This window comes from Tupaia chinensis, unplaced genomic scaffold (genome assembly GCF_000334495.1).
Source record: "Tupaia chinensis unplaced genomic scaffold, TupChi_1.0 Scaffold139943_1, whole genome shotgun sequence".
In the NCBI taxonomy this organism is placed as follows: Eukaryota; Metazoa; Chordata; class Mammalia; order Scandentia; family Tupaiidae; genus Tupaia; species Tupaia belangeri.
Window position 1 is genome coordinate 2,298,692 of NW_006199822.1, and position 25,704 is coordinate 2,324,395.

At 41.8% G+C, this 25,704-nt stretch overlaps 1 protein-coding gene across 5 annotated transcripts in view; it reads left to right on the plus strand.

Moving 5' to 3' along the window:
- Nucleotides 1-25,704, plus strand: part of OSBPL3 (oxysterol binding protein like 3) — a 226,841-nt gene that overhangs the window by 135,761 nt on the left and 65,376 nt on the right. For 4 of the 5 annotated variants that reach the window (XM_027765935.1, XM_027765934.1, XM_027765936.1 and 1 more), the window contains 8 exons: nucleotides 2,192-2,308; nucleotides 2,474-2,527; nucleotides 3,444-3,557; nucleotides 8,849-9,016; nucleotides 9,596-9,719; nucleotides 11,763-11,866; nucleotides 12,093-12,185; nucleotides 13,873-14,029. In XM_027765935.1, coding sequence (XP_027621736.1) covers nucleotides 2,192-2,308; nucleotides 2,474-2,527; nucleotides 3,444-3,557; nucleotides 8,849-9,016; nucleotides 9,596-9,719; nucleotides 11,763-11,866; nucleotides 12,093-12,185; nucleotides 13,873-14,029 — 931 coding nt within the window. The remainder of the gene's footprint in view (nucleotides 1-2,191; nucleotides 2,309-2,473; nucleotides 2,528-3,443; nucleotides 3,558-8,848; nucleotides 9,017-9,595; nucleotides 9,720-11,762; nucleotides 11,867-12,092; nucleotides 12,186-13,872; nucleotides 14,030-25,704) is intronic. The other variant, XM_027765937.1, reaches the window with a different exon arrangement.

A 25,704-nucleotide genomic window follows, 5' to 3' on the forward strand; every position in this document is an offset into this window, starting at 1 on the left:
CCCTTGAATCAATTTTGAAATTCATTTCTTGTTTTCCTTTAAACTGCAGGTATGATCTCATCCCATGCCCCCCGCCCCAGTTTTGTAAAGTACACACTATCCCCCTGGGTGTTTACCTTGTGCACAGCTGAATGTCTTGAGCAGATGTGTGTGATTGTTTGGTATTAGGGCTCTGCAGGCTGCCTTCTGCTTGGGAGTCTTAAAATAAATGAATCGAAAGGGCTTAATCCACTTAGAGTGCTTTCCAGAGGATGTTTGAGCCTTGAATTTTCATTTAATGATGACAACAACATATAACCTCCTTTTTCAACAAATACGAGGGTGTTATATCTAATTCGTAAATTATCACTGTCCCAAAGATAATTTGCACACTTCAAGTGCATGCCATGCTGAGTTATGGTATTCCAGGAACATAAACCAATTTGCAGCCTTATTTCAGGAGTAAGTTTATTCATTTGCCAGTAGACGCATACTGTTCACAGGACGGCAGGTTAGGCATTATGAGGAAATCAGAAATAAATGAGACCTTTATATTCTTGGGGAACCTATTGTCCTCTAGGGTCGGTAAAACCTTGTATATGTCATCTGAGGTAAATGACAAGCTGTTGGAAAGGTGAGCTGAAACACTGATGGGGTCCCTAGGGATGAAACAGCACTTTACTCTGGAGAAGGTGAATTTTTTTCCTAATTTGCCAGAGTGCCTGCACTTAGACAGAGAGACAGAGATGGAGGAAGAGCGAGACAGCACCCCCAAAGGAGTGTGGTCACACAGCAAAGGAGCATGGTCACACAGCAATTTCTTTGGCCTCCATTTCTCCATCCTGACAAGATTTGGGGCATGCACTCAGTGTGTTTTTTGTTTCTTTTTTCAAACTGCCAGACCCAGGATTCAAATGGCACAGCTATGTGGGATCTGGCTCCTTTAACCATTAGGCCATGGAGCTAACCTGAGGAGGTGAATTTTTAACTTAAAGATTCATTAATATTTAGACAGGTAAAGCAGTTTAAGGAATGACTTTCTGAGCTAAAATAAATGTTTATGGGATATTTTGTGTTTTCAAAAGATGGATAATGGAGCCTCTCATCACTTCAATAATGTGCATATTCTTTTTATTGTCTGGGTATAAGTGAGCTTGAATAATTGGTAAAAGTTGCTATAAAGAAGTCTTATTCCATTTTGCTACCTTTCTTTAAATTTAAAAGCAGAATATTTTTTATAGCCTTTGCTGTCTTCTATTGAAGAAATCCCTTCATAACTCCAAATTCTGGAATACCACCATGATATTTCAGAACTCTGAATGTACTTTTAACGGCCATCAGACAGAAGGCAAGTCGGTCATGATCATTATAGAAAGGGTCATTGGAAAAACCATGACATATTTTTCTATGTTTTTGTGTGCAAAAAATGTGTCATGACTTTTCTGATGACCCAATAAATAGTTTAGTTGCTAAAGTAGGAAAAGCGTCTTGTTACTAGGTAGGTCCCATGTCCTGAACTTGAAGACAACACAGAAACCAAGCCACAGTCACCCGGGACTCCCTGCTACTCCCATACCCTCTCCACTAGACCATCTATGTCCTGGGCTTGCGGCTGACTGCCTTCTCCCTGGTGCTAGTTCAGACGTACAATTACCCGGTGCCTCTGGCTTCTGCCACTACTACCTACCTGTAGGCTGGGGTTTGATTTAGATCAGATGAGTAACCATGAAAATCTTATCCAAAATGACATCTTTGCAAAATTTGTGTTGAAAATGTTTTATATCTGGTATCTGATTTGGGTGGGAGTACTGAGTGTAAAACACACACACACACACACACACACACACACACAGCTTTCATACAGATGTCTTGTAGTTTCTGGCTAAAATCCTGACTAAAGTCTAGTGATAAGTGAATAGTAACTGCGTAATGATGTCAAAGTGAACATAAATAGAACTAGTAAAATCTCTACCTGTAGCTGTGGTCATCAAGGTTCAAATGCCAAAGGAGACTTTAAAAAAAAAAATCAAATTTGATGCCATTGAACTATGGCATCAAATCTATAAAGTCCAAGAACTGTATGGAAATTAAATTTGAGTTCCTTGTTCCCCCCAAAAAGCCAGCCAGACTCACCACCTTGAAGTGCTTCTTCGCATTATTATGATTTTTTTGGTAAGACAGACATTCATTATGAACTCTTTTGTTGAAACAGGACAGCTGGGAAGTGGTGGAAGGACTGAGAGGGGAGATGAATTATACCCAGGAGCCACCAGTTCAGAAAGGATTTTTGCTGAAAAAGAGGAAATGGCCCTTAAAAGGCTGGCACAAGGTAAGACATTGGCCTTGTCCCCAACTTCATTTGCGCCACACGACTCCACCCTACCCTGTTCTTAGGCACTTACATATTTTCATTTTGACTTCAAAACTTGGACTCAAGGTTTGAGGGGGGCATTTAAAGATACTGTTATAGTCAATTGTACTTTCTTCCCCACAGAGATTCTTCTATTTGGACAAAGGAATCTTGAAATATGCGAAGAGTCAGACTGATGTAAGTGTTTTTGTTGGTCTAACATGCTGCTAGAGAGCCCTGAAGGGGCTAACTGCTGTCAGCTCAGGGATGAGGTGGTGCGCACCGAGGAATCCAGCTCTCTGAACTGGAAACCCTGCAGGGTAGCAGTGTTGCCAGGTGGAACAGAGATGCCTGCTCCCCACCACCTGAGCTCTAGGTCCTAGGTGGGCTCAGTTCCCTGCCAGGGAGAGGTGCAGGAGCCCTTCCAACATCCTACTGGGTATTTGAAGGTCTGTTCTGGTCTCAGGGTTGCATTGAGGGTTTTTCTGGTTTCAGAGGACAACCTCCGAGCTAGATAAAAAAAGGAACAAAACCTAGAGCAAACGTCACTCTCCTTCTTAGGGTAATTGAAGGCTTTGGTGAAGGCTGGGATGAAGGAGAAGCTCTTCTTCCAGTTAATGTTGGGCCCTCGGTCCCTGAGAGCTCTCAATAACAGTGTCTTGCTTCTTGCAGGGGTCCTTTCTTTCTCCTCCTCTCTTCTAAGCCCTCATCCATACATTTTTATTTAAATCACTTCTTAGAGGGTTTAGATAGCAGAAACTAATGGGGGGAGGCATTGCAGTTAATAGACTAAATGATAGGGATCAACCCTTGGGATTACTGTCTTGCTTCTTCACATACTGGCTGTGTAAACTAGTTGTTACTTAATCCCTATAAACCTCATCTCCTCACCTGTATAAGGGAGGAGTGCTTCCTACTTCCCAGATTAAATGAGACCATTCACACACAGTATTTAACTCTCTACTGGTTCACGCTAACCACTTGATAACTTCTAGTGCTTCTGTTTACTACCAGTGGGTGGGGAAGGTGAGGGTAGAGGAAGAGTGTCAAGGATGTTATTACTGCACTTAGCACCGTGGTTCTCACTCAGGTGTCTCCCTTTGTGCCTCTGCAGTCAGAGAGAGAGAAGCTGCATGGCTGCATTGACGTCGGGCTCTCAGTGATGTCTGTGAAGAAGTCATCCAAATGTATCGATCTTGACACCGAGGAGCACATCTACCACCTGAAGGTGAGGCACTTCCTGGGTTGTGCAGAGTTTATGGTGGGAAGGGACCATCAGTTAGTAATTAATGGTGATGTCTTTTGGCTCTTCAGCCAACATATGGAAGATCTTCATTACCAAAGTGCTTCTGATGGATACAATTCATATTCAGATGGGTTAGTTTTTGTGCAGAACTGTGCTCACACTGCTTGAAAGTTGAACATCTTTATCCCCTCAGTCCCTAAAGATCGCCTCTCTCTTTGAGTGTTTGTGACAACAATCAATAACAAATCTTTATAGGACTGGTAGTGGTGGGGCAGTGGTAATGCAGCCCTCTGTGAGGCTAGACTCACTTGGAAAACTCCAGGTTTGTGTCCAGAGGCTCCCTGTACATGCTGGGTGTGTCTGTGTGTTCCTGTGACGAGGCTAGCTGAGGCCGAAGTAGATGGCAGCATGAAGATGTTGGGATGCCTGTCTCTCTCTCTGTCTCCCTCATGGAAAAATAAAATATATATTTATATATTTTTAAAGAATTCTTTTATTTAACATTATTTATTTATTCATTTATTTCCATTTGACCGGACAGGGACAGAGCAAGAGAAAGAAAGAGAAAGCGAGAAAGCAAGCCGTCAAGTCCGGGACTTGAACCACAGTCAGCCATATAGGAATCCAGCACTTTCAACCACTAGCCACCTGCTGGCCCCAATAAAATATATTTTTAAAAAATTTTTCATGGGGGTCAACAGATGGCATAGTGGTTTCATCACTGGACTCCCACATGGTTGACCATGGTTTGAGTGCCAGATCCAGCGGCTTGAAAATCACACTAAGTGTGTGTGCATGCGTGCCCAAGATCCTGGGAGGAAAATGAGGAGAAGGGATTGTGGGCTGGCTATCTGCCCTGGGGAGTGATTTTTCACTTTCTGTCTCACTGTCTTCGTCTCTCTTTCTCTCCCCGGCAAGTGCACACACCCTAAAGCCAAAACCTCCAAAAAATTTTTTTTTCATGTTTCCAAACCATCACCTCCTCACCCATCCTTAGCAGTACCATCGTCAGTGAAGAACCATATACCGCAGATTAAAATACGTTCCTGAGATACAACACAGATGTCCCCTACTTACAATGGTGGGACTTAGTATTTTCGGACTTTATGATGTTGTGAATGCAGTATAGCCATTCTATTTTTCACCTTTAGTGCAGCGCCCAATAAATTACCTGAGATAGTCAATACATAATTATAAAGTAGACTGTGTTAGGTGATTTGGCCCAACTATAGGCTAAGGTAAGTGTCCTGAGCATTAAGGTAGGTAGGCTAAGCTATGATGTTCGGAAGATTAGGTATATTAAATGCATTTTGACTTATGATACTTTTCACATGCAATGGGTTTATCAGGACATAACCCCATTACAAGCAGGGGAGCATCTGTATAATATTTAGTCTGTGGAGCCCTGTCTTATAACTGTATTATAACTATAGCTGATTTTGTAGGGATTTCATTAAAATTCTCATAGTGTAATGAAATGTCAGGATTTTTTTCTCAGAGTGAGGATCTCCAAAAAAGTACCTCTCAAAGCTGTTTAACTTCCCTCTTGTGCTCTCTTCACTATAGGTAGTATAAATGATTGAAAGCATGAAATATGGGGGCCTGCAGCTGGTGTGATGGTTAAGGTTGCTGGACTTCCATGCAGCCAACCGCGGTTCGAGTCTTGGACCTGATGGCTTGCTTTCTCACTTTCTGTCTCTCTCTCTCTTTCTTGCTGTCCCTCTCTGGTCAAATTAAAATAAATAAAGTTAAATAAAATCTTTTTTTTAAAAAAAAAAAAGGCACGAAGTTTGAGATCCAGATCTGATTCAGCTTTTGACATGGCTACTCACTACAGCACTCTCAACCACTAGCCACCTGCTGGAGACCCACAAATGTCTCCAGACATTGCCAAGTGTTCCCTGGGGGAGTAGAATTACCCTTAGATGTGATTGACTAGTATGAGATAAAGGAGGGAGAGTCCTATAATTTTTTTAAAAATAACAATTAAAAAAGAATATCTCCCTCATTTTAATGATTGATCTCCTCTAGAATGTTTTGGGTTATGTATATACTTTCAATGACACTTAGCTCTGTATTTTGTTCAGGAAATAATAGCTTCTTATTTATCCACTATTCTAATTAACAGAATAACAGTAGTTATTAATTCCAACTTATCTTTTTAGGATTCTTTATTTAATTTTATTTATTATTGTTATTATTATTAGGTTTAGGAAGGTCATGACATATTTTTCTATGCAAAAATGCATCATGACTTTCCCAACAACCCAGTATTTTTCAATTTGGTATACCACATGTCTGCTCACCAGAGAGACACACAGAGCGAGATAGGGAAAGTGAGAAAGCAAACAACCAGGTCCGGAACTCAAGCCGTGGTTGGCCATGGGGAGTCCAGCACCTCAACCACCGCATCGCCTGCTGGCCCTATTAATCCCCAACTTTGAACAAACTAGAATATCTTAAAATCATTGAATGTCATGGTAAAGGCAGTTTAGTGTTGTGTTGATATGAGTAAGCTGTTTGGTTTCTCTCTGTTCTTTTGGAATCAGCTGTGATGATCAGTGTCAGTAAGTATTAATAGCATCAGTCAGGCCGTTTTCATGAGGGCTGACTGGTCCCATTCTTTTTTTACATGTAAGTTTTTTTCCTTATTTGTGATAGAGCACATGAGTGAGAGAGAGAAATGAAGTATCTGGTCACACCACAGTCCACTCCTTCCCGTCCTTCAGCCTTTCAGATCCTGGCCATTCGTGTGTGCATGCACCTACTCAGCATGTTCAAGACCAACCAGACCAGGGACTTGAACTGTGGTTGCCATGTGGTTTCCAGCACTGCAGTCCTGCATACTATCGCCTGTGCTCCATGGCTGCGCCTCATTCTTTCATTAGATCTGCACAGCAGAAATGTTAAATGGCTGTTCACTCAGCATCCCAGAACTACTCGAAGGGCTGGAACAGAACCCTGGTCAGTTATTTAATGAAGTGCTTTTCTTCTGTCTTGGTTAACTCATAAAATATGAGTCAGGATGAGTGCTTCGGGACTGATTTTTAAGGGCCTCTGAGAATAGGTCAGTGCAAAGGGATGACACAAGAGTCTTTGAAATTCTTCTTAATCACATCTGGGAAATGAACTACATTTCAGGAACGTAGTTGAGTGGAGACAAAGAGATGTGAGCCTCTTTGTATTATTTCTTCCTGTAAATGACATATTTTATAGCACCTGGAGGGGTTTTTGGTTTTGTGGGTACTTGTAATCAGCCCAACTTGTAATCAGCACAGCTTGTAATCGGCCTAACAGTTCTTCAATGAACAATGATGACGACATTTACTTGCACAGCCATACTCTCAGCTGTACTCTCAGCTGTGGTATTAGTAAACATTTCACAGAACTGACCTGGATTTTTCATCTCAGTAGTTAACCTACCATGCATGCATCCCTCTGGGTTATTTTACATTGTAGTTTCATAAGTCTCTGTATCCTAATGTATGGACGTGTATCATTTTTCACTTTGAAAATACATTCTCATACATACACACATACTTTTTTGTTTTTCTTAAAGATTTTTGCCATATGGTGCATGACAGAAAGAGACAGTGAGAGGGAAAGTAAAAAATCATCCCCCAAGGGAGATAGCCACACCACAATCCCTTCTCCATTGTCTGCCTGGGACTTCAGGCACACACGTACCTGTGCCCAGTGTGATTTTCAAGCCACTGGGTTCAGTACTTGAACTATGGTTGGCCATGTGGGAGTCCAGCACCTTCACCACTATGCTACCTGCTGGCTCTTTTATTTATTATTTTAATGTTATATTCTTTTTTTATTTTTATGAGAGAGATTTTTGCTATAGGGCACATGTGCTCACCAGAGAGACAGAGAAAGACAGAGAGACAGCAAGCAAGAAATTGCCCCCCCATCCCCCGGAGAGATGGCCACGCCACAGTCTCTTCTCCATTCTCCTCTTGGGATGCTGGGCATGCACGCACATGTACCCAGTGTGAGTTTTAAGCCGCCTGGTCTGGGACTCAAATTGCTATCAACTATGCCCAGTGACCTAACCATTACACCCTCTGCTGGCTCCTTAATATTATATTCTTTCTAGTATTTTAATTTTATTTTTATGTGCACTTAAAATATTTTCTAATGAATATCACAAACATGCCTTTATTTTTATTTTTTTATTGCCACAGGGCACATGTGCTCGCCAGAGAGAGAACACACCCTCCCCACTGAGGCATGTTACAGGGCAATCTTTTTCCCCTGATTCTCCTTCCTGCCAGGATGTTGGGCATGCATGCACATACACTGATGTGTTTCTCAAGCATCAGGGACTGCATTTGAACCATGGTCGGCCATGTGGATTCTGACTCCCAGATCACAGGGCTTAACCACTGTGCTAATTATGGGGCTGGACTAAAAATTGTAAATAGTAATATTGCTGTATAATGCTTTATCAGATTTCTTTTTGATTTCTGAGAGGGGTGGAAATGTCCTTTTAAATAACTTTTCCAGTCATTAACATATGCTCCTCAGCAATGGATCGTTTGCCAGAGACGATGAACCAGGTTAAATATTTTAGGAAGAATTTACTAATTCATTCCATTTCAGAGAACATTGATCTGAAAAGTCTGAATTAGGAAAGAGTTTAAAATGAAAAATGGTGCTAATATTTTCGGTAGGGATAGGAGAAGCTAGGATTCGAGAACTTGAAAATGATTTAAAAGACAGATAGATAGAAATTTTGGTTGATTTGTTGGTTAATATAACTGGTACTGCATGCTTTCTGAGAAGTGGTATAAGTGGTTAAGGCACTAGGCTCCCATGTGACTGACTGCAGTTTGAGTCTTGGACCTGGAGGCTTGCAATCATGCTGGGTGCCTATGTGTGTGCCCAAAATCCCAGAAAGAGAATGGAGGAGAAGGGATTGTGGCATGGCCATTTTCCTGGGGGTTGGGAGGTGAGTGCTCACTTTTTCTCTTCTCTCTGGAGAGCGCACATGCCGTATAGCAAAAAATCTCTCTCTCTCTCTCAAAAAAAAAAAAGTATAGCCAGCTTAAATATATACTTTATGAAGATTGTTTTTACTCTCCATTTCTTCCTCACACCTGTCCCCATAGACCACATAGATGTAAACAAAGTCAATAAGAGACTGTCTACATTTTTACACGTGCCTGCATACCAAGAGGATGGCAGGAATGACCTTGATTTGATGAGTAATTGTTCTTTCACTGAGTAACTCTCTGGTTTCCTTCTTTCAATTTAACACATTTTAGGTGAAGTCAGAAGAAATCTTTGACGAGTGGGTGTCCAAACTCCGTCACCACAGAATGTACCGTCAGAATGAGATTGCCATGTTTCCACATGAAGTTAATCACTTTTTCTCAGGATCCACCGTCACGGATTCTGCACCTGGGGTGTTTGACACCATTTCCAGTAGGAAGGTAATTCATGTTTTGCCAATAATAAATGTAAAAGAACGAGGTGGCTTCCTAGGTGAGTCCCATCATGGGAGGGTCTGAGAAAGGAAAGGCCTGTAGGGAGGAGCAGGTAAGCAAGAGCTATTTCAGTAGTCCATTTGCCCAGTGAGTAGAACCAGGATGAGCCTAACATCTGTTCATGGTGGGATAGTGGCTGAAGAACAGCCTGTGTGGAGGAATTCAATATCCCAGAATGCTTTAGCTCCCTGTTTACCAGTTTGACTTGGTGGTCTTGTCTCATGGTCAAATACAGTAGGTGTGTGCATAGCCACAGAGAATTAAATACTTCCAAACATTTTGTATCAACATTTTGGGATATTATCATCATTTGATAGAAGAAGAAAGTAAGGACTGCCATCTGAGGCCGTAGAGCATGGCGTGACCAAGTGGGGGTTGCAGCCAGAGTCTTAGGGTCTCCTGTAGAGAGTTTTTCTGGAGGCTTCTTCCTCCTGACAGGCAACTGGCCCACTCTATTATCCTTTAAAAGTGTCCCCGCTGGGCTCTGTTTTCATTTATAATGTGTTTTTGTCATCTGTGGAACAGCGTAGCAGTATATCAAAGCAGAATTCATTTCAAACTGGAAGCAATTTATCATTTTCCTGCGGCGGTGAGACACGAGTTCCATTATGGTTACAGTCGTCAGAGGACATGGAAAAGTGCTCAAAAGGTAGAGTGACTTGAAACCTCTGCTTCTTTCTGTCATAGCTCTTAAATTATACCCGTTTGGCATTTACACCTCAGATAACTCCTCTACATCCCCTCCCGTATTTGCTCATTAAGGCTGCACTCATCCACAAAGGACATTTCCTAGCCCTTCCTGACCTGGGGTAGGTTCTTTTTCTAGTCCTCCAGTGCCGATGCTGGATCTCCACATGGGTCTACAAATCACACTGTCCGGGGGTAGGGTCTGCACAGGTCTCTCTCTCTCTTTTTTTTTTTTTTTTTTTTTTTCTGGGTTTTTTACTTTAGGGCAGTGCGCTCAGAGAGGTTTTTACTATAGGGCACGTGTGCTCAGCAGAAGGACAGAGAGACAGAAAGTGAGAAATCACCCCCAAGGGGGGATGGCCACGCCACAATCCTTTCTCCTCCATTCTCCTCTCAGGATCTTGGGCATGCATGCATACATGCCCGGCATGAGTCTAAGCAACCAGGTCCAGGACTTGAACCACAGTTGGACTATATGGGAGTCCAGTGACATAGCCATTATGCCAACTGCTGGTCCCAATCTCTCATTTGTTAAGTGCCCAAAATTATTCTCATGCACATCAAAGGGTGAGAATCAGGATTCTAGAGGTGAGTGTGTGACCAAATGGAGACCCCTCCTCCCTCTCACAGTGCTGGTGTTCTCTGCCCTGGCACTCCATTAGAATGACCAGAACTGTTATAATATAGGTGTATCCACCTACAGGGGTACTCTCTTTCCAGAAACCTCTTTAAATAGGTCTGGGAGCATCACCCTGAGGTCACTGAGATTCTGAAATTCCTCAGGTGATTTTGATAAGGAATCAGAGTTGAAAAATCCTGCCATAAGGAAGCTCAGCCTTCTCAACATTTATTAGCTAAGACTCACCCAGGAACCAAAAAACAAAAATGTTGCCAACGGTACTGGGAGTGTTTTCATTTAATTGTCAGGCATGTGGGGTTGGGGGGTGAGTTGAGCATGTGTGATGTAAAAAAAACTTTTCAGTTGGTTCTAAAGTATAGTCAGGATTGAGAAAAACTACCAGAGAACAATGCCAGGTGGTTGCCTCGAAAATTGCACCTTATCTTGTTGCGTGTAGAGGGTATTCCTTCCTGAGGCGGTGTAGACTTTGCTTTGCCGATAAATCATGAGCATTACTGAGTGACATCTTAGTGACGTGGTCTCCGGAGTGCTGTCTTTGGAACAGCAACATCAACCTGGCCTGGGAACTTAATAGAAATGCAAATTCTCAGGCTCAACTCCTATGTACCAAATCCAAGACTATGGGTAGAGCCCAGTGATCTGCGGTGGAGTAAGCTCTCCAGGTGATCCGATGATACCAAAGGTTGAGAGCCACTACCCTAAGGCAGTTGGGCCTTGATACCTCAGCAGAAATAGCTGTCGGCATCCAGTGACCCGTGCGTTATGGACCATCTTTTGAGTTTGCTACTAGAAGAGGATGTGGTCTGAGAGTATGCTTTGTCCACTTAGGTCTGTCTGCTAGGCTCCTTATAGCCTTCATGGAGGTCCAAGATCGATAAAATTTTTCTTAGAGACCAGCATGAGTTTATTTTAATTTCATCCATTTAATGTGTATTGACAGCCTTATGTTGTAGGATTAGAAATGATGATGGCAAAATCATTGATTTATTTCGTTACTTCTATGTGCACCCTCCTGAGCACTCAGCCTACCTTCTCGTGTAACTCTCACAGCCATCCTGGGAGCCAGGTGTGGAATTAGCCCCGTTTTGCTGATGAGGGAACAGAGGCACAGAGAGATGATATAATTTGCCCAAGAGTCACAGTTCACTAAGCGGACTCATTGAGGCAGTCTGGTTCTCCAGATCCATGCCCTGAACCACCATAAGCTACGGATTTTCCTGTGAAAAAGAAATAAAATTCCCCACCCTAAAATTCCCCACCCTTGCAGATGAGAAATCAAATACAGATAAATAACAAGAGTAGCAGGTGCCAACATGGTGATCCCTCTTGCTAGTGGAGAATTGTGAGCACTCTCTTTCCCCACAGACTTGGCACACTGCCATGCCTATCTGGTGGAAATGAGCCAGCTCCTACAAAGTATGGACGTCCTGCATCGCACCTACTCGGCACCAGCTATCAACGCCATCCAGGTGAGCCAGACCCCCTCCTGTTCGCATTCTGGCATTCTTCTATTGATACTTTGCTTTCTCCTCCCCAGCCTTCGACTAACAGTGGGATGTTATCTGGTGATCGCCTCAGCCATGTGGCGGTCAATCCAATCCCCTGTGGATGGATGTGGTCACTTTGCTGTGTGTTTATCCCTATTGGTTTGGTGGACCTTATTGTCTGTGCTCTCTTTCCTGTTTTGCAACAAAGGGTGCAGCTTTTGAAAGTCCAAAAAAGGAAAAAAGATCACACAGGAGGTGGCGGTCCAGAGCTATTGGCAAAGATGCTAAAGGAACACTGCAGGTAACCATCACTTTTGCCAACAGACTGGTTTCTTCAGGGGCCCTGCATTGCACGCCTCATGCTAGGGGCCACTTTGGCTCAAATGGGAGAATAGATGAACGAATGTTCCATAGATTTCTCTCCAATACCCTGTCAAAGAGATGAAATCAATCACTTAGACGTTCTGGATACTAGGGTAAGCATATGCATTCATCCCTCAGTATCTGCAGGAAATTAGTTCTAAGACCCTCCCATATGAGATACCAAAATTCATAGATACTCAGGTTTCTATTTTTTGGAGAAGTTTTTGCTATAGGGCACGTGCACTCGCCAGACAGACAGAAAGAGACAGAGACAGAAAGTGAGAAATCACCCCCTGGGGGGAAGGCCACGCTGCAGTCCCTACTCCTCCATTCTCCTCTTGGGATCCTAGGCATACATACACATGCGCCTGGCATGAGTTTGAAGCCACCGGGTCTGGGACTTGAACCATGGTTGACTACATGGGAGTCCAGCAACATAGCCATTATGCTAACTGCTGGCCCCCCTCAGGTTTCTTATATAAAATGGCACTTCTTTTTATACTTTAAATCATCTCTACATTACTTATTTTATTTACTAAATGCTATGTGAATCATAGCTATACTTTATTGTAAAATGTGTTATTTTTATTGTTATACAAATACATTTTATTGTTGAAGTTTTTCCGAATATATTCGATCCTTGGTTGGTCACATCATGAATGTGGAACCCGCAGATATGGATAACTGACTGTAATGGATATTGGGCAGGGAGAGACTATTTTCTAAGGGATAAATGTTATGAGGTCGCAGGGACTGCTGTGATGTCTAGGACTCTGGCTTCCCCTCGTAATGTTCAGTCTGCCTGCTCTCTTCTCTACTTGAGTGTGTGCCTGCTTTGGTGCTGCTGTGGCCATGTGCACTGACCCTCCTCTGCTGTCGCTGATGTGCAGTAAATTTCCCATCCCGCTGAGTCCCCAGGCCTGAGCCTCTGGGAGCAGCACACTGTACAGACTCTCTTGCCATTATCTCCCAACTCTCAACCCTTGATCAGAGGTTCACTGTGTCATAAGTAGGAGCTGTCTTTCCCAATGCACAGCAAAACTACTGGCCAAGATTTGTGGCCTAGCTGTTTCATATTAAATTGGAATATTGTTAGAAACAAAATAACTCCCAAGCTTTTGGATAAATCATCTGATACTCTTGTGCACTCTTTGGTTCAAGGCATTTTGTAAGTTGACATTACGTACTTTTAAAGTAAAGAATATTCCATGTACAGATGTGAGAAGTTAGTTTTGTAGAAGCCCCAGATGCAAATACAGAAAAGCATTTTTAAACCTATCCACTGTTAACAGCCGAGATACTGAATGACTGGTGCCAGGAGGAGGGGATTGAGTATAAATGAGATAGTCTGGCAACTTTAGCTGTTATTTCCAACTTAGAGCTTTAAAGCTTCTGTCATTTCCAAAAGAATATGCGATTTTTCACTCATTTTTATTTCACAAGAAGCAAGGTGATGTGAGCAGTATTTTCCCAAGTTTTCGCCTATTTTTCTTGCATGCTATTATTCAGTAGAAAGACTTAGCTGTAAGATGTTCTTCTCTTCATATACTCCAGTCTTAAAACCGAGAAAATATTCTAAGCAATCCGCATCTGAAAAGAAATATCTCCCTTTGGTGTCACTTTAGGTCCCTAAACCTTTTTCTGGTCCAGTAAGACTTCATTCCTCCAATCCTAATCTGTCAACGTTAGATTTTGGAGAAGAGAAAAATTATTCTGATGGCTCTGAAACCTCATCAGAGTTTTCAAAAATACAAGAAGATCTGTGTCATATTGCCCATAAAGGTAAATGAGTTTTCTTTCTTCCTAATGTGTCTGAAGAAATGTTAAATGCCTGTCTGAATGTGGGATGTCTTTGGAGAGGGTATCTTAGTTGGTTCATTTTCTGCTCTATTAAGATTTTGAACAGCCTAGCTTCATTTTTATTTTATTTCCCTGGCAGAGTGTACTGCTAAGAAGTGTCTTTTTTAACTTCTGTGGGAGGGAATGAGAGTATTAGATAGACTTTAAAACCTGAGCAATTCATATGATGCTGATGGGTGTGTGAACTGGTACTTACCTGGAGGAAGATATGACATCACATTCCAACTATTTCTTTTCTTTTTTTTTAAAAAGAGTTATTGACTTAATTTTATTTATCATTATTATTTTTTAACCTGCTACGGAGGACATGTGCTCAACAGAGAGAGAGAGAGAGAGAAAGTGAGAAAGCAAGTTGGTAGGTCCAGGACTCGAACTGTGGTCAGCCATGTGGGAGTCCAACACCCTTAACTACCACACCATCTGCTGGCCCCCAACTATTTATTTTAATCTGCCTTTCCATCAATCTTACTTTGCAGAATCCATTTGTAGGAATTAATTCATTTAAAATGTATCCAAATAAATATATTCACTGTAGCATTGTTTATCATTTCAAAAATTAGAAATAGGTGTTCAACATCATTAGCTACTGGAGAAATAAGAATTAAAGCCATGATAACATGTCACCACAGGACCAGTCAGTGGTATGGTGGTTAAGGCCATTGGATCCCACACGGCCAACCGTACAGTCCGAGGCCCAGACCTGGCGGTTTGAGAAACACGGGAGTGTGGGTGTGTGTAACCAAAATCCCAAAAGGAGGGAGAAATGAAGGAGAAGGGATTGGGGTATGACTATCCTCTATCGGGGGATGCTTTCTCACTTTCCCTATCTCTTTTTCTTTCTCTCTCCAGCAAGAGCATATACCCCCTGGCAATTTTAAGGGGGGGGGGGAAGTTATCACCAAATCCCTGTTGGAACAACTAAAAATAAAAAGAAAAATATAGTACCACATGCTGGTGAAGATTCATAGAGATATAGGATGCATATAGTTACAGAAACTATAGCTCTCATATATAGCTCCCAGCCAGATAAAACACAGGCACTCTGGAAAATAGTTTGGCAGAGTTATATGAAACTAAACATTTACTTACCCTACAGCTCAACACTCACATTCTTGGGTACTTATTCTGAGGAAAAAAAGATCCATATGAACATGAATGTTTAGAGCAGGTTTATTTGTGTTAGCCAAAGACTGGAAACAACTCAAATGTACTTAAGCACATGAATGGTTACACTGTGGTACACCCATACTATGGAGTATACTCACCAATAAAAAGGGATGAACTATGGACATACACAGCAACTTGGATGGGTCTCAAGGTCGGTATGCTTGGTGAGAAGAGCCAGTCGCAGAAGGTCACATAGTTAAACAACAACAACAACAACAAAAATTCACAGTATATAGTTGCACTCATGTAACACTTTTGAAATTATATAGAAAAGAGATTATTAGTTGCCAGAGGTTAAGGAAAGGGGAGGAGTATGGGTATAATTATAATGGGTTAGCTTAAGGGTCTTGGTTGTGAAGAAAGTTCTGTATCCTGATTGTAGTGCTGGCTACGTGAATCAGCACATGTAACACAGCTGCATTGACTTATACCCACACATATACACAAATTAGTGCATGTAAATCTGGTGAAATCTGAGTAAGAGTCCTAGATTATACTAACATCAGTCTCCTGGTTTTTATTTTGTATTATAGTTATGTAAGATGTTACCATTAGGAGAAACTGGATATAGGATTACATGGGACTTCTTGTACTGTTTTTGCAATCATCTGTGAGTTTATAACAATTTCAAAATAAAAAGTTTAAAAGAATTAGAAATAACCTAACTGCACAGTAATAGGGGATTGATTTATTTTTCTTTCAATGCCATATAATCATATAAGAGAATACTCAGCCACAGTGATAATCATCATATCTAACTTATATTGAGTTGTCATGTCAAGTATTTGCTAAATACTTTGCATGCATTGTTTCTTTTCTTTCTATTGAGTCTATGTATAAATCCGTCATGACTTTCCCAGCAATCCAACAGCTGCAACCTATAGAATACATATTATTGTAATCTCCACTGTGTAGATAGGAACCCGAGGGGTAGAGAAGCTAAAGAACTTCCTGAGCATCACATGGTTACAAAGCAGCCAACCTGAGTTGTGAATCCTAGCTTGGCTGACTCCATAGTCCACACTCCTTTCCTGGTGTTTCATTGTCCTTATGTGTAAGGTGGCCAGTGAACTATTTTATAGACATAGAAAGATTTAAAACAAATTTTTTTTCAAGATTACAAAATAGTATATAAATATGATCCCAATTTTCAGGAAAAAAAAAAAAGAAAAAGAAATCTATTTCTGGCATATATGAAGGGTCTTCAGAAAGCTCATGGAAAATGTGCATTATGAACAAAAATCCTGTACATAGGATTTCAAAATTTTTGCACCAAAATAAATTCCTACTTTAATTCCATTTTACCCCTGAGTGCTCTCTCTCTCTCTCTCTCTCTCTCTCTCCCTTTCTCCCTTTGACAAGCAGATAAAGGCACATTTTGTTTAATGATCGATCCTTCTTTATTTATGATAGAGTGTGTGCACACACATGAGGGAGAAAGAGGAGTACTCTCCACAGAGTCTGATCAAGCCATGATGACATGATCTGCTTTCTCCAGGTCTTCAGAGCAAAGATCTTGGGGAGTGGCACATGCATGGTTCAGGCTGACTGGGCCGGGAATTTGATCTGGGGTCGCATGGGGGATCCAACTTCTCTCAAACAGTACATTACTGGCTACACCGTGGAGCAAGCCTATCCACAGACTTTTACTTTTTTTTTGGCGAGAGGGCACGTGTGTTTGCCAGAGAGAGGGAGAAGAGGAAGCACCCTCTAGGGGAATGGTTACGCTACAATCCCTTCTCTGTCTCTCTGTTTTAGAATTTTACACACATGTGCACTCCCACCTGGAGTTTCCCAAGCCACTGAGTCCAGAACTCAAACCATGTGGTTGGCTGTGTGGGAGTTGGCTCCCTTATCCACCAGGCCATGGTACCATGAAATCCTTTCATATAGACATTTCAAGTAGTCTGGAAGAATATTCACCAACATTTCCGTGACCAAGGCTGGCATTACAAGTACTTACTATTTTCTTAATTTTTTTCATTTTCATATATTGGTTATTTTTCTTCAAGAGAAAATGAATTAAAACTTTTAGGTGGTAAAGCAGTGCTTGAAGTGAGAGGAGAGGAAATATTCCATCTATTGCTTCCTCTCCGGGCCCCGTAGGTTTCTTCTTTCACATTGTGGGTCACGTAAACTTTCTCTTCCCTTACCCACCATGTCAGCATGAGGTTGGTTATAAGAAAACCATGTCATGCACTTTACAGATTCCCTACCTCAAACCCTTGTCCTAATTACTACTGGAACCTGATCAATATTTTACAATGCTGTTGTATAATCCCTCTGTAAAATGGAAGAGTTGCCTGATCCACCCCTTAAAAGCTCCTTGACTAGCCTCTTGGGCATTCTCTAGTATTAAAAGAATCTGTTGTAATTAAGGCATTTTAGATTTTGTGAGAGGAGATTCCTGTAAAATATCATTACTTTTTAATAATATGAGCTGTCTTTTTAAAACTGAGCAGATGTCTTCACAAAAAGAAAACATCCTAAATTGTACTTAAATTGAAGAAGCTGCTTCCTCAGCAGGACAGAGGTTGCTATATTGAGTGGCTCCATTGATCCAGTCCTCCTGCAGAGACCTCCACCTTGTTGGAAGTCTATAATGGGCCCCAGCCAGCTGTTCTGTCTTTGGGTTTTGTGAAAGCCAGCTGGCTGTAGGGCTGCCACATACCAGACTAGGTCAAGGTCTGTTCTGGAAGAAGTGTCCAAGTGTACTTATTCAGCAACAGCCTGAGCCCCATGGGCCTACAGACAACCAGTCCACAGGGAAACCCACCAGCTGGGGTTTTAAAATACAGTTGCGGTTTTAAAGTACAGTTGCGGTTTTAAAGTACAGTTGCAGAGCCTGAAAGACCTTCCTTTGACTAGTTAAGAAGTTGTTTTACACAGGGACCAGCAGTTAGTGTAATGGCTATGTCGCTGGACTCCCATGTAGTCAGCCACGGTTCGCGTCCCGGACCCGGTGGCTTAAACTCACGCTGGGCACGTGTGCGTGCATGCCCAGGATCCCGAGAGGAGAAGGGAGAAGAAGGGATTGCGGCATGGCCATCCCTTCTGGGGGTAATTTCTCGCTTTCTGTCTCTCTGTCTCTCTCTGTCTGTCTGGCGAGAGCACGCACCCTATTGCAAAAACCTCTCAAAAAAAAAAAAAGTTGTTTTACGCAGACTGTAATTCCAAGGCTTCATGGGATGAAGAGATCTCTCAGGTTTCCTCAAGTTGTGACCTTGTCTGCTTTCTTACTTCTCAATAACTCAAAGTATCTTATTGTATCAACCTTGCTTTGTTACCAACAGTATCTACTGTATTGTATATTTTGTTTGTTTTTTTTTGTTATGAAACTTTATTTGAAAATCAGCAGTTAGGAGACCAGTAGTTGGGGTAATGGCTATGTCCCTGGACTCCATGTAGTCAACCACGGTTCAAGTCCCAGACCCGGTGGCTTAAACTCATGCCGGGTGCATGTGCATGCATACCCAAGATCCTGAGAGGAGAAGAGAGAAGGATTGTGACATGGCCAACACCACCACCACCACCCCACCACCCCCGGGGAGTGATTTCTCGCTTTCTGTCTCTCCATCTCTCCGTCTCTCTCTCTCTCTGTCTTTCTGGGGAGTACACGTGCCCTATAGCAAAAATCTCTCAAAAAACCCCCCCAAAACAGCAGTTAGGTCTTATCCTCATTGACTGTCTGTGGATTTTTGGAGGTGGTAACAGGTACGTAGGTCACCAGAGCTTGTTGGGTGAGACTTCAACCTTGTTTCGTTTTCTGGACAACCACGCACGGCTATGATACGGGACGTTCCTTATTCCTTTGGCCCAGACAGCTTTGTTGAGCCTGTTATCAATGTGCACGTCTGGAGTCCCCATCTCCTTCATGGCAAATTTCCAGGTTTCTTTCAGTGCCCGAGTGCATGTTTCTTGAAGCCCACCCCATGGATGCATTTGTGAATGTTGATGGTGTATTCCTGGGTCACCACCTCATTGATGGCAGAATGGCCCTTCTTATTCTTGCCACCCTTCTATGTGGGAGCCATTCTGCCCAGCCTAATTTGGAAAAAAAGCTGTATTGTATACTTTTGCCTACATCACAATTCCATTGACTAGAATTCCTGAGCAACTTTACTGAAGGCAAGAATTCAACTGCTATGACATAGTCTATGCAACCTTCAGGTAGTTAAACGTGTCTGAATTTTCTCAGTTCTATAAATCAAATGGTAGGGAGCCAGTATATACCCATTCTAGTTTGAAAAGTCCTTGTTGCATACTATACACTACATTTGATTCTTTTTGTTTGTTTGTTTGTTTTTTGCTATAGGGCGCGTGCGCTCACCAGAAAGACAGAGACAGAAAGAGAGAAAGCGAGAAATCCCCCCCCAGAGGGGATGGCCACGCTGCAGTCCCTTCTCCTCCATTCTCTTCTTGGGATCTAGGGCATGCACGCACACGTGCCCAGCATGAGTTTAAGTCACTAGGTCCAGGACTCGAACTGCGGTCAACTACATGGGAGTCCAGCGACATAGCCATTATGCTAACTGCTGGTCCCCCATACTACATTTGATTCTTATAGCATAATATGGAACAAATTCTCTTTGGGTCTTGTTTTTGCCTTTGTATGTCTGTTGACAAATATAAGAGCAAACAAAGAACAAAATGTACTAAAACCTGCAAGTTTTCCTTGTATGCATTAGCTTTTACAGTTCCCCCAATTTTTAAATTTTTTTCTTTTGTTTGTTTGCCATAGGTCATATGCTCGCAGGAGAGAGACAGAGAGGGAAAATGAGAACTTGTCCCCGTGGGGGGTTAACCATGCTGCAATCCCTTCTCCTCTATTCTCCTCTGAGGATTTTGGGCATGAATGCACACATGCCTGGTGTGATGTTCATGCTGCCAGGTCCTGGACCCAAACTGTGGTTAACCATGTGAGCATCCAGTGACTTCACCCCCACACCACCAGCTGGCCTTCCTCAAATGTATTTTTTTATGGGTCACTTTATCCATAAAATATTTAAAAATAAATCCCAAGAATTTCATGATTAGAAATGTTTAGAAAACACTGCTGACTATTATCCCCGTATTGTCTCTTTAGATTTTTGTAAGAAGCAGTAGATATTGATTGTAAGAGCCCTGAGAAGTCTTGCAGCAAAGAAACCTTGTCAGCTTCATTTAACTCAATGCTTTTGTTTTTTCTTCTTTTTTAAAGTTTTACTGTAGGGTGTATGTGCTTGCTGGACAAAGAGAGAGCGGGAAAATGAGAAATCCCTCCCCAGGGGAGATGGCCATGCCAAAGTCCCTTCTCCACTGTTTTCTTGGGATTGGGCACCCACACACACCCAGTGTGTTTTTCAAGCTGCCGAGTCCAGGCCTCAACCTGCAAAGTTGGGCATATGGATTCCAGCACCTTAGCTTCATACCACCTGCTGGCCTTAACTCTAGATTTGCAATGTTACTTAGAAAGTTCCCGACCTCCCCATCCCAAGTCCCAACTCCCTATTAACTTTCTAGAACCAAAGTTCCCGTGAAAGTTACTTCTGTAGACACTGTAAATAATCATTCTTTCTGGAGCTAACCCTCTCTCCTGGCTAAGACAGAAGACTGGCATTGTAGGCACCTCTGTCACTGAGTAGTTGTGAGGTTTTGACTTGACTGGTTAACCTCTCTGGCCCTCAGTTGTCTCATCTGTTAAATGATTTAAAGCAGTTCTGACTCTTGGCTGTTGAATTCTGTAATTATCTTCTATGATTAATTATTTTGCACTGACTGGAAAGAAATTTATACTCTTGTTTATTGTTATAAGTAGATTTTGTGAGGAGGGGTTTTATTAGCAGCAGAAACAGAAATGATCAAGGTTGGTGAGCAAATATAGGGTGGGAAACAAGGAATAGGATGGGACCATGGTCAGGATGCTTCTAATGGAAGTGGATATTCACATATGTTCTCAATAAGGAGAGATCGAGCAAGGTTTTAGGAATACTTTTCCTACAGAGTGAGGGGAATGCTTATTTATAAATGGAACAGCTAAGAGTAGAACAAAATTAAACTGTGCTAACTTACCCTTTTTTTCCTGGCTTCTTTTCCTGTATTGAGTTGTAATTGTTGAGTGGCTGTCTTCTGAATTGTTTTTGTTTTTGTTTTTGTTTTTGAGAGAGAGATTTTTGCTGTAAGGCATGTGTGCTCGCCAGACAGTCGGAGAAAAACAGAGACAGAAAGTGAGAAATCACACCCCGCTCCCCAGGGAGGATGGCCACATTGCAATCTCTTCTTCTCCATTCTTCTCTTGGGATGTTGGGCACACATGCACACACGCCCAGCATGAGTTTTAAGTTGCTGGGTCCAGAACTTGAACCACGGTCGACTACGTGGGAGTCCAGCAACGTAACCATTACACCATTTGCTGGTCCCTGAACTGTTTTGAGTTTATGGAAGCATTGAATGAAAAATCAAGGATGTCACAGTGACACCATTTTCCTAGATAAAAACTAAAAGATATGTATGAACTAAAGAGAAGCCAGGTCCTTTACTGTTCATAAATTAGAAGTCAGAATGCTGAGTAATTAGGTTCATGTTAGTTATAACCATAAATTGTACCGTTAGTATTGGGTTGTCAGAAAAGTCAAGATGTGTTTTTCTGTTTTTATATGAAAGAATGCATATGACTTTTCCAGCAACCCAATAATTACCCGATGTATCTTCATCAGTTTTGATAGAGTATGGGCTTAACATTTTTTTCTTTTCTTTTCTTTTTTCTTTTCTTTTTTTTTTTTTTTTTTTTTTGAGAGGTTTTTGTTATAGGGCGTGTGTGCTTGCCAGAGAGACAGAGAGAAACAAAGAGATAGAAAGCAAGAAATCACCCCCCAGGGGGTATGGCCACACTGCAATCCCTTCTCCTCCATTCTCCTCTCAGGATCTTGGGCACACACGCACACATGCCTGGCATGAGCTTAAGCCACCAGGTCTGAGACTCGAACAGTGGTTGACTACATGGGAGTCCAGTGACATAGTCATTATGCCAACTACTAAAAAATACTTTTAAATCATGGACATTCTGTAAGGTTTAAAACCTAAAGGAAGCAGATTACACAATATCAGATCATCCCATATATTTTAGAAATGCTTTCTTTTTAAAGAACTGTCACACAAAATGTGGTTTCCATTAAAAACAGGGAAAGAAAAATGAGTCCTACCATGTGTTAGGTGCATTCTCATTGTTTCCTAAAACAGTCCTTAAGATGTTGTAGGCATTACCCACACATACATACAGAGGTGGAAGCTGAGGATTTGTCCAAAATCCAAATTGCAGCCAACTGGTTGAAGTAGGATTGAAGTTCCCAACTGCCTTATCACAGAACTTCTCACCCTGTCTCACAGTGTCTCCACAAGGGCAGTGCCCATTCATACTCTTTTCCTGTAGATTTTTTTCCCGATGCTAAGAAACTGCCTACCAGGAAGCACATTAGGAATTGAGCTCAGGTAAGTTAAGGGTATAGGCATCCTTCAGTATTAACTTTATCCAAATGTGTTGTTATGCTCTCACCATGCTACTCAATAAAATGGAAGCCTATAGAAAGGGGAAAGGTAGTGACCACCCAGAATCGTTCTGTGGGTACAACTTACAGTTTCTTAGAATCAAAAGCTCAACCTGTGTCGCACTCCCTCAGTACAAAAAAATAGCTAAAGGCAGTTTGAGAAAGAGGTGAGAAAACAGAGATGCCCTCATTGTTTTCTGATATTCTAATGTCCTGTGAAAAAAGTAGTTTCAGTCCAGCAGGTGGCCTACAGGTTAAGGCAGCTGGATCCCACATGGTCTACAGCACTGTTCAGGTCTCAGATCTAGCAGCTTGAAAATCATGCAGGCGTGTGTATGTGCGTGTGTGCCCGAAATCCCAAGAAAAGAATGGAGGAGAACGGATTGTGGCATAGCCATCCCCTTGAGGGGTGATTTCTTACTTTCCCTCTCTCTTTCTCTGCGTCTCTGTCTCTCTGACAAGCACACATGCTCTATAGCAAACTAAAACAAAAAAGGAAGTCCTGTTTGACAATGAGGAGACACCAAGGCAAATGTCTTGGCAAAGGAAGGACTTTCTATGCCCAGACAGAATGTACAACTCTAGGAGATCGCAAATGCTCTGAGAAATGGAGGCTGAAAAACCATTTGGCAAGGAAGCTGGAGGTGGAGAGGAGTTGGCCATGCAAGGTGCAGGCAGCTTTGCTGATCTTCACAGTTCTTTGCAGCTCTGGGCATCTCAGCCTTTCTATGTGGCTTTGTTTATCATCAGGGATACGTGGGGTGATGTATTCATTTGGTATACACAGGTGCAATATGCCCATGTGGATCTTCTATTTTTAAAAATTTTATTTATCTCTAATAAACTTAGAATCTGTTAGAAATAAGGAAGGGAACATTCCTGGTCCAGAGATTATTCCTGACCTTTGGGATCCTGTGTCTTTAACAATTAATATAAATATGGTCTCCCATGGTGGCCTCTAATCATTGGCATGTGAGTGCTGGATCATTAGCTTCTGTGAATGACGATTGAATGTCCTCTGAGTGGGCCTTAATAGTCATTTAAGGAATTTAGTGCATGGGGATATGATCTTCTTAACCTCTTTGTTAGACGATAATGACTGTGTAAATTTCTGTCTGCTTATTTTATGCCCACCATAGTCTTGGCAACTATATATTTTAAACCAAATAGTGTACATGTGAGGCCTTCAGAAAGTTTATGGAAAATTCCAATTATGAAAAAGCTGTACATGGAGTTCAAAAAAATTTTTTTGCACCAAAATAAACAGACGATCTATTTTCCATGAACTTTTGAAGTCTCATATTCTATCAATTGGGCTGTTTTTCTATGCAAAACTACGTCATGACTTCTGACAATCCAGTAAAAATATAAAGAGAGTTCTTCTAGTTTGGTTGAAAGCTTTGCTTTTATGCTTTGCTGAATGCTGGAGGAATTGATTTTGGAAAGTGACGGCCAGCTGAGTCTGTGCTTATTTCATTTTGAGCAATAACTATGACCAGGAGGAGGTAGTTCCCCCAGGGACTCACTGAGATGGCCCTGAGTATCCCATGTGTTGGGGGGCAGTTGGTGCCTGTCGAATAAGACATAAACTGCAATAAGGTAAAACTGTATGGCTAGTTGCTGTCTTCCCAAAGCTGCTTCAATGCGGCTCACTGGATTCGGGCCAATCCCCACCCTGTGTGTAGTTATTTATAAACGATGTCCAGGCAAGAGACTAGAGCGTCCTCCTGGAGCTGCTTCCCAAGAGTCTGCAGACGTCCTCAGTTTCATCATCATCGTCACCGTTGTTATTGCAGTAACACTTGTTAGGTATTTCATGCCATGTGCTGGGTTAAGTGCCTTACCTGCTTTATCAGATTTCATCCTCATAACAATCACACACAGCAAGTGCTTTTGTTATCCCTAGTTACAAGGGAGGAGACTGGGTCCAGGCACATCGTATGCTTGTCCAAGGTCATGGAGTGAGTGATAGAGAGGGCAAGAATCCAGGGCACATTAGTCACTCCGTTGTGCTGCTGATAACTTTGCCTGGTTCACTGGTTTAAATCAAAAGCCTAGGTGTTTTCATGGGCATTGTTGGGAAATATGAGTATTGACCCATCTTCTGTTGGAGAAGTCATGTTGTGTTTTCCCAACGTGTTTAAGCAATGTGTGTGAACAGGTTGCTAATTTGTACTGTGACTTTGTGAAGCTGTTCTGAGTTCATCACTGAATGTCACAACCTCAGTCAAGTTCACTAACTACGTATGGAGAGTTTCACTTGTCCTTCTTGCAGTTAAATGAAGAATGTAAGTCAATATGCCTATTTAGTTTCTGTCTTACTAAGTAGGTTGCTCTTGGATAACAATACCTCTAAAAAATGTAACCCCGTGGACTTCAGTAATATGGCAAGTCATTTGAGAGGAAGTATATTAGTCTCTGTCTTCTTCCTGCCCTTCTAAAACAACATAATTAAGGAGATTGAAGAGGTAACATTTAAATGTGACCCATGATCAGTAATTTAGATGAGTTTCCTCATCCCCAGGAGATAGATTCGAATCAAAACCTGATGAATTTTTTGCTGTATGTATTAATGTATTTTAAGAACTCTCATTGTACCTGAATGACTCACTTAGGTCAATGGAGTAGCTGAATGCCAGGGTTACAGGTGAGGGATTCTGGGTCCTGTATCTAGAAGGACTAATAAGAAAGAGGGCAGGCAACACCTTATTTTGAAATAACTTCAAACCTACATCAAAATTACAAGAATGATGCAAAGAACATACATATACCCTTTACCCAGATCCACCACTTTTGTTATTGGGTTGTCGGAAAAGTCATGACATATTTGTCTTGGTTTTCTACGCAAAAATGCACTGTGACTTTTCCAAAAATTCAATATTTTGCCACACTTATTTTTAACACTCT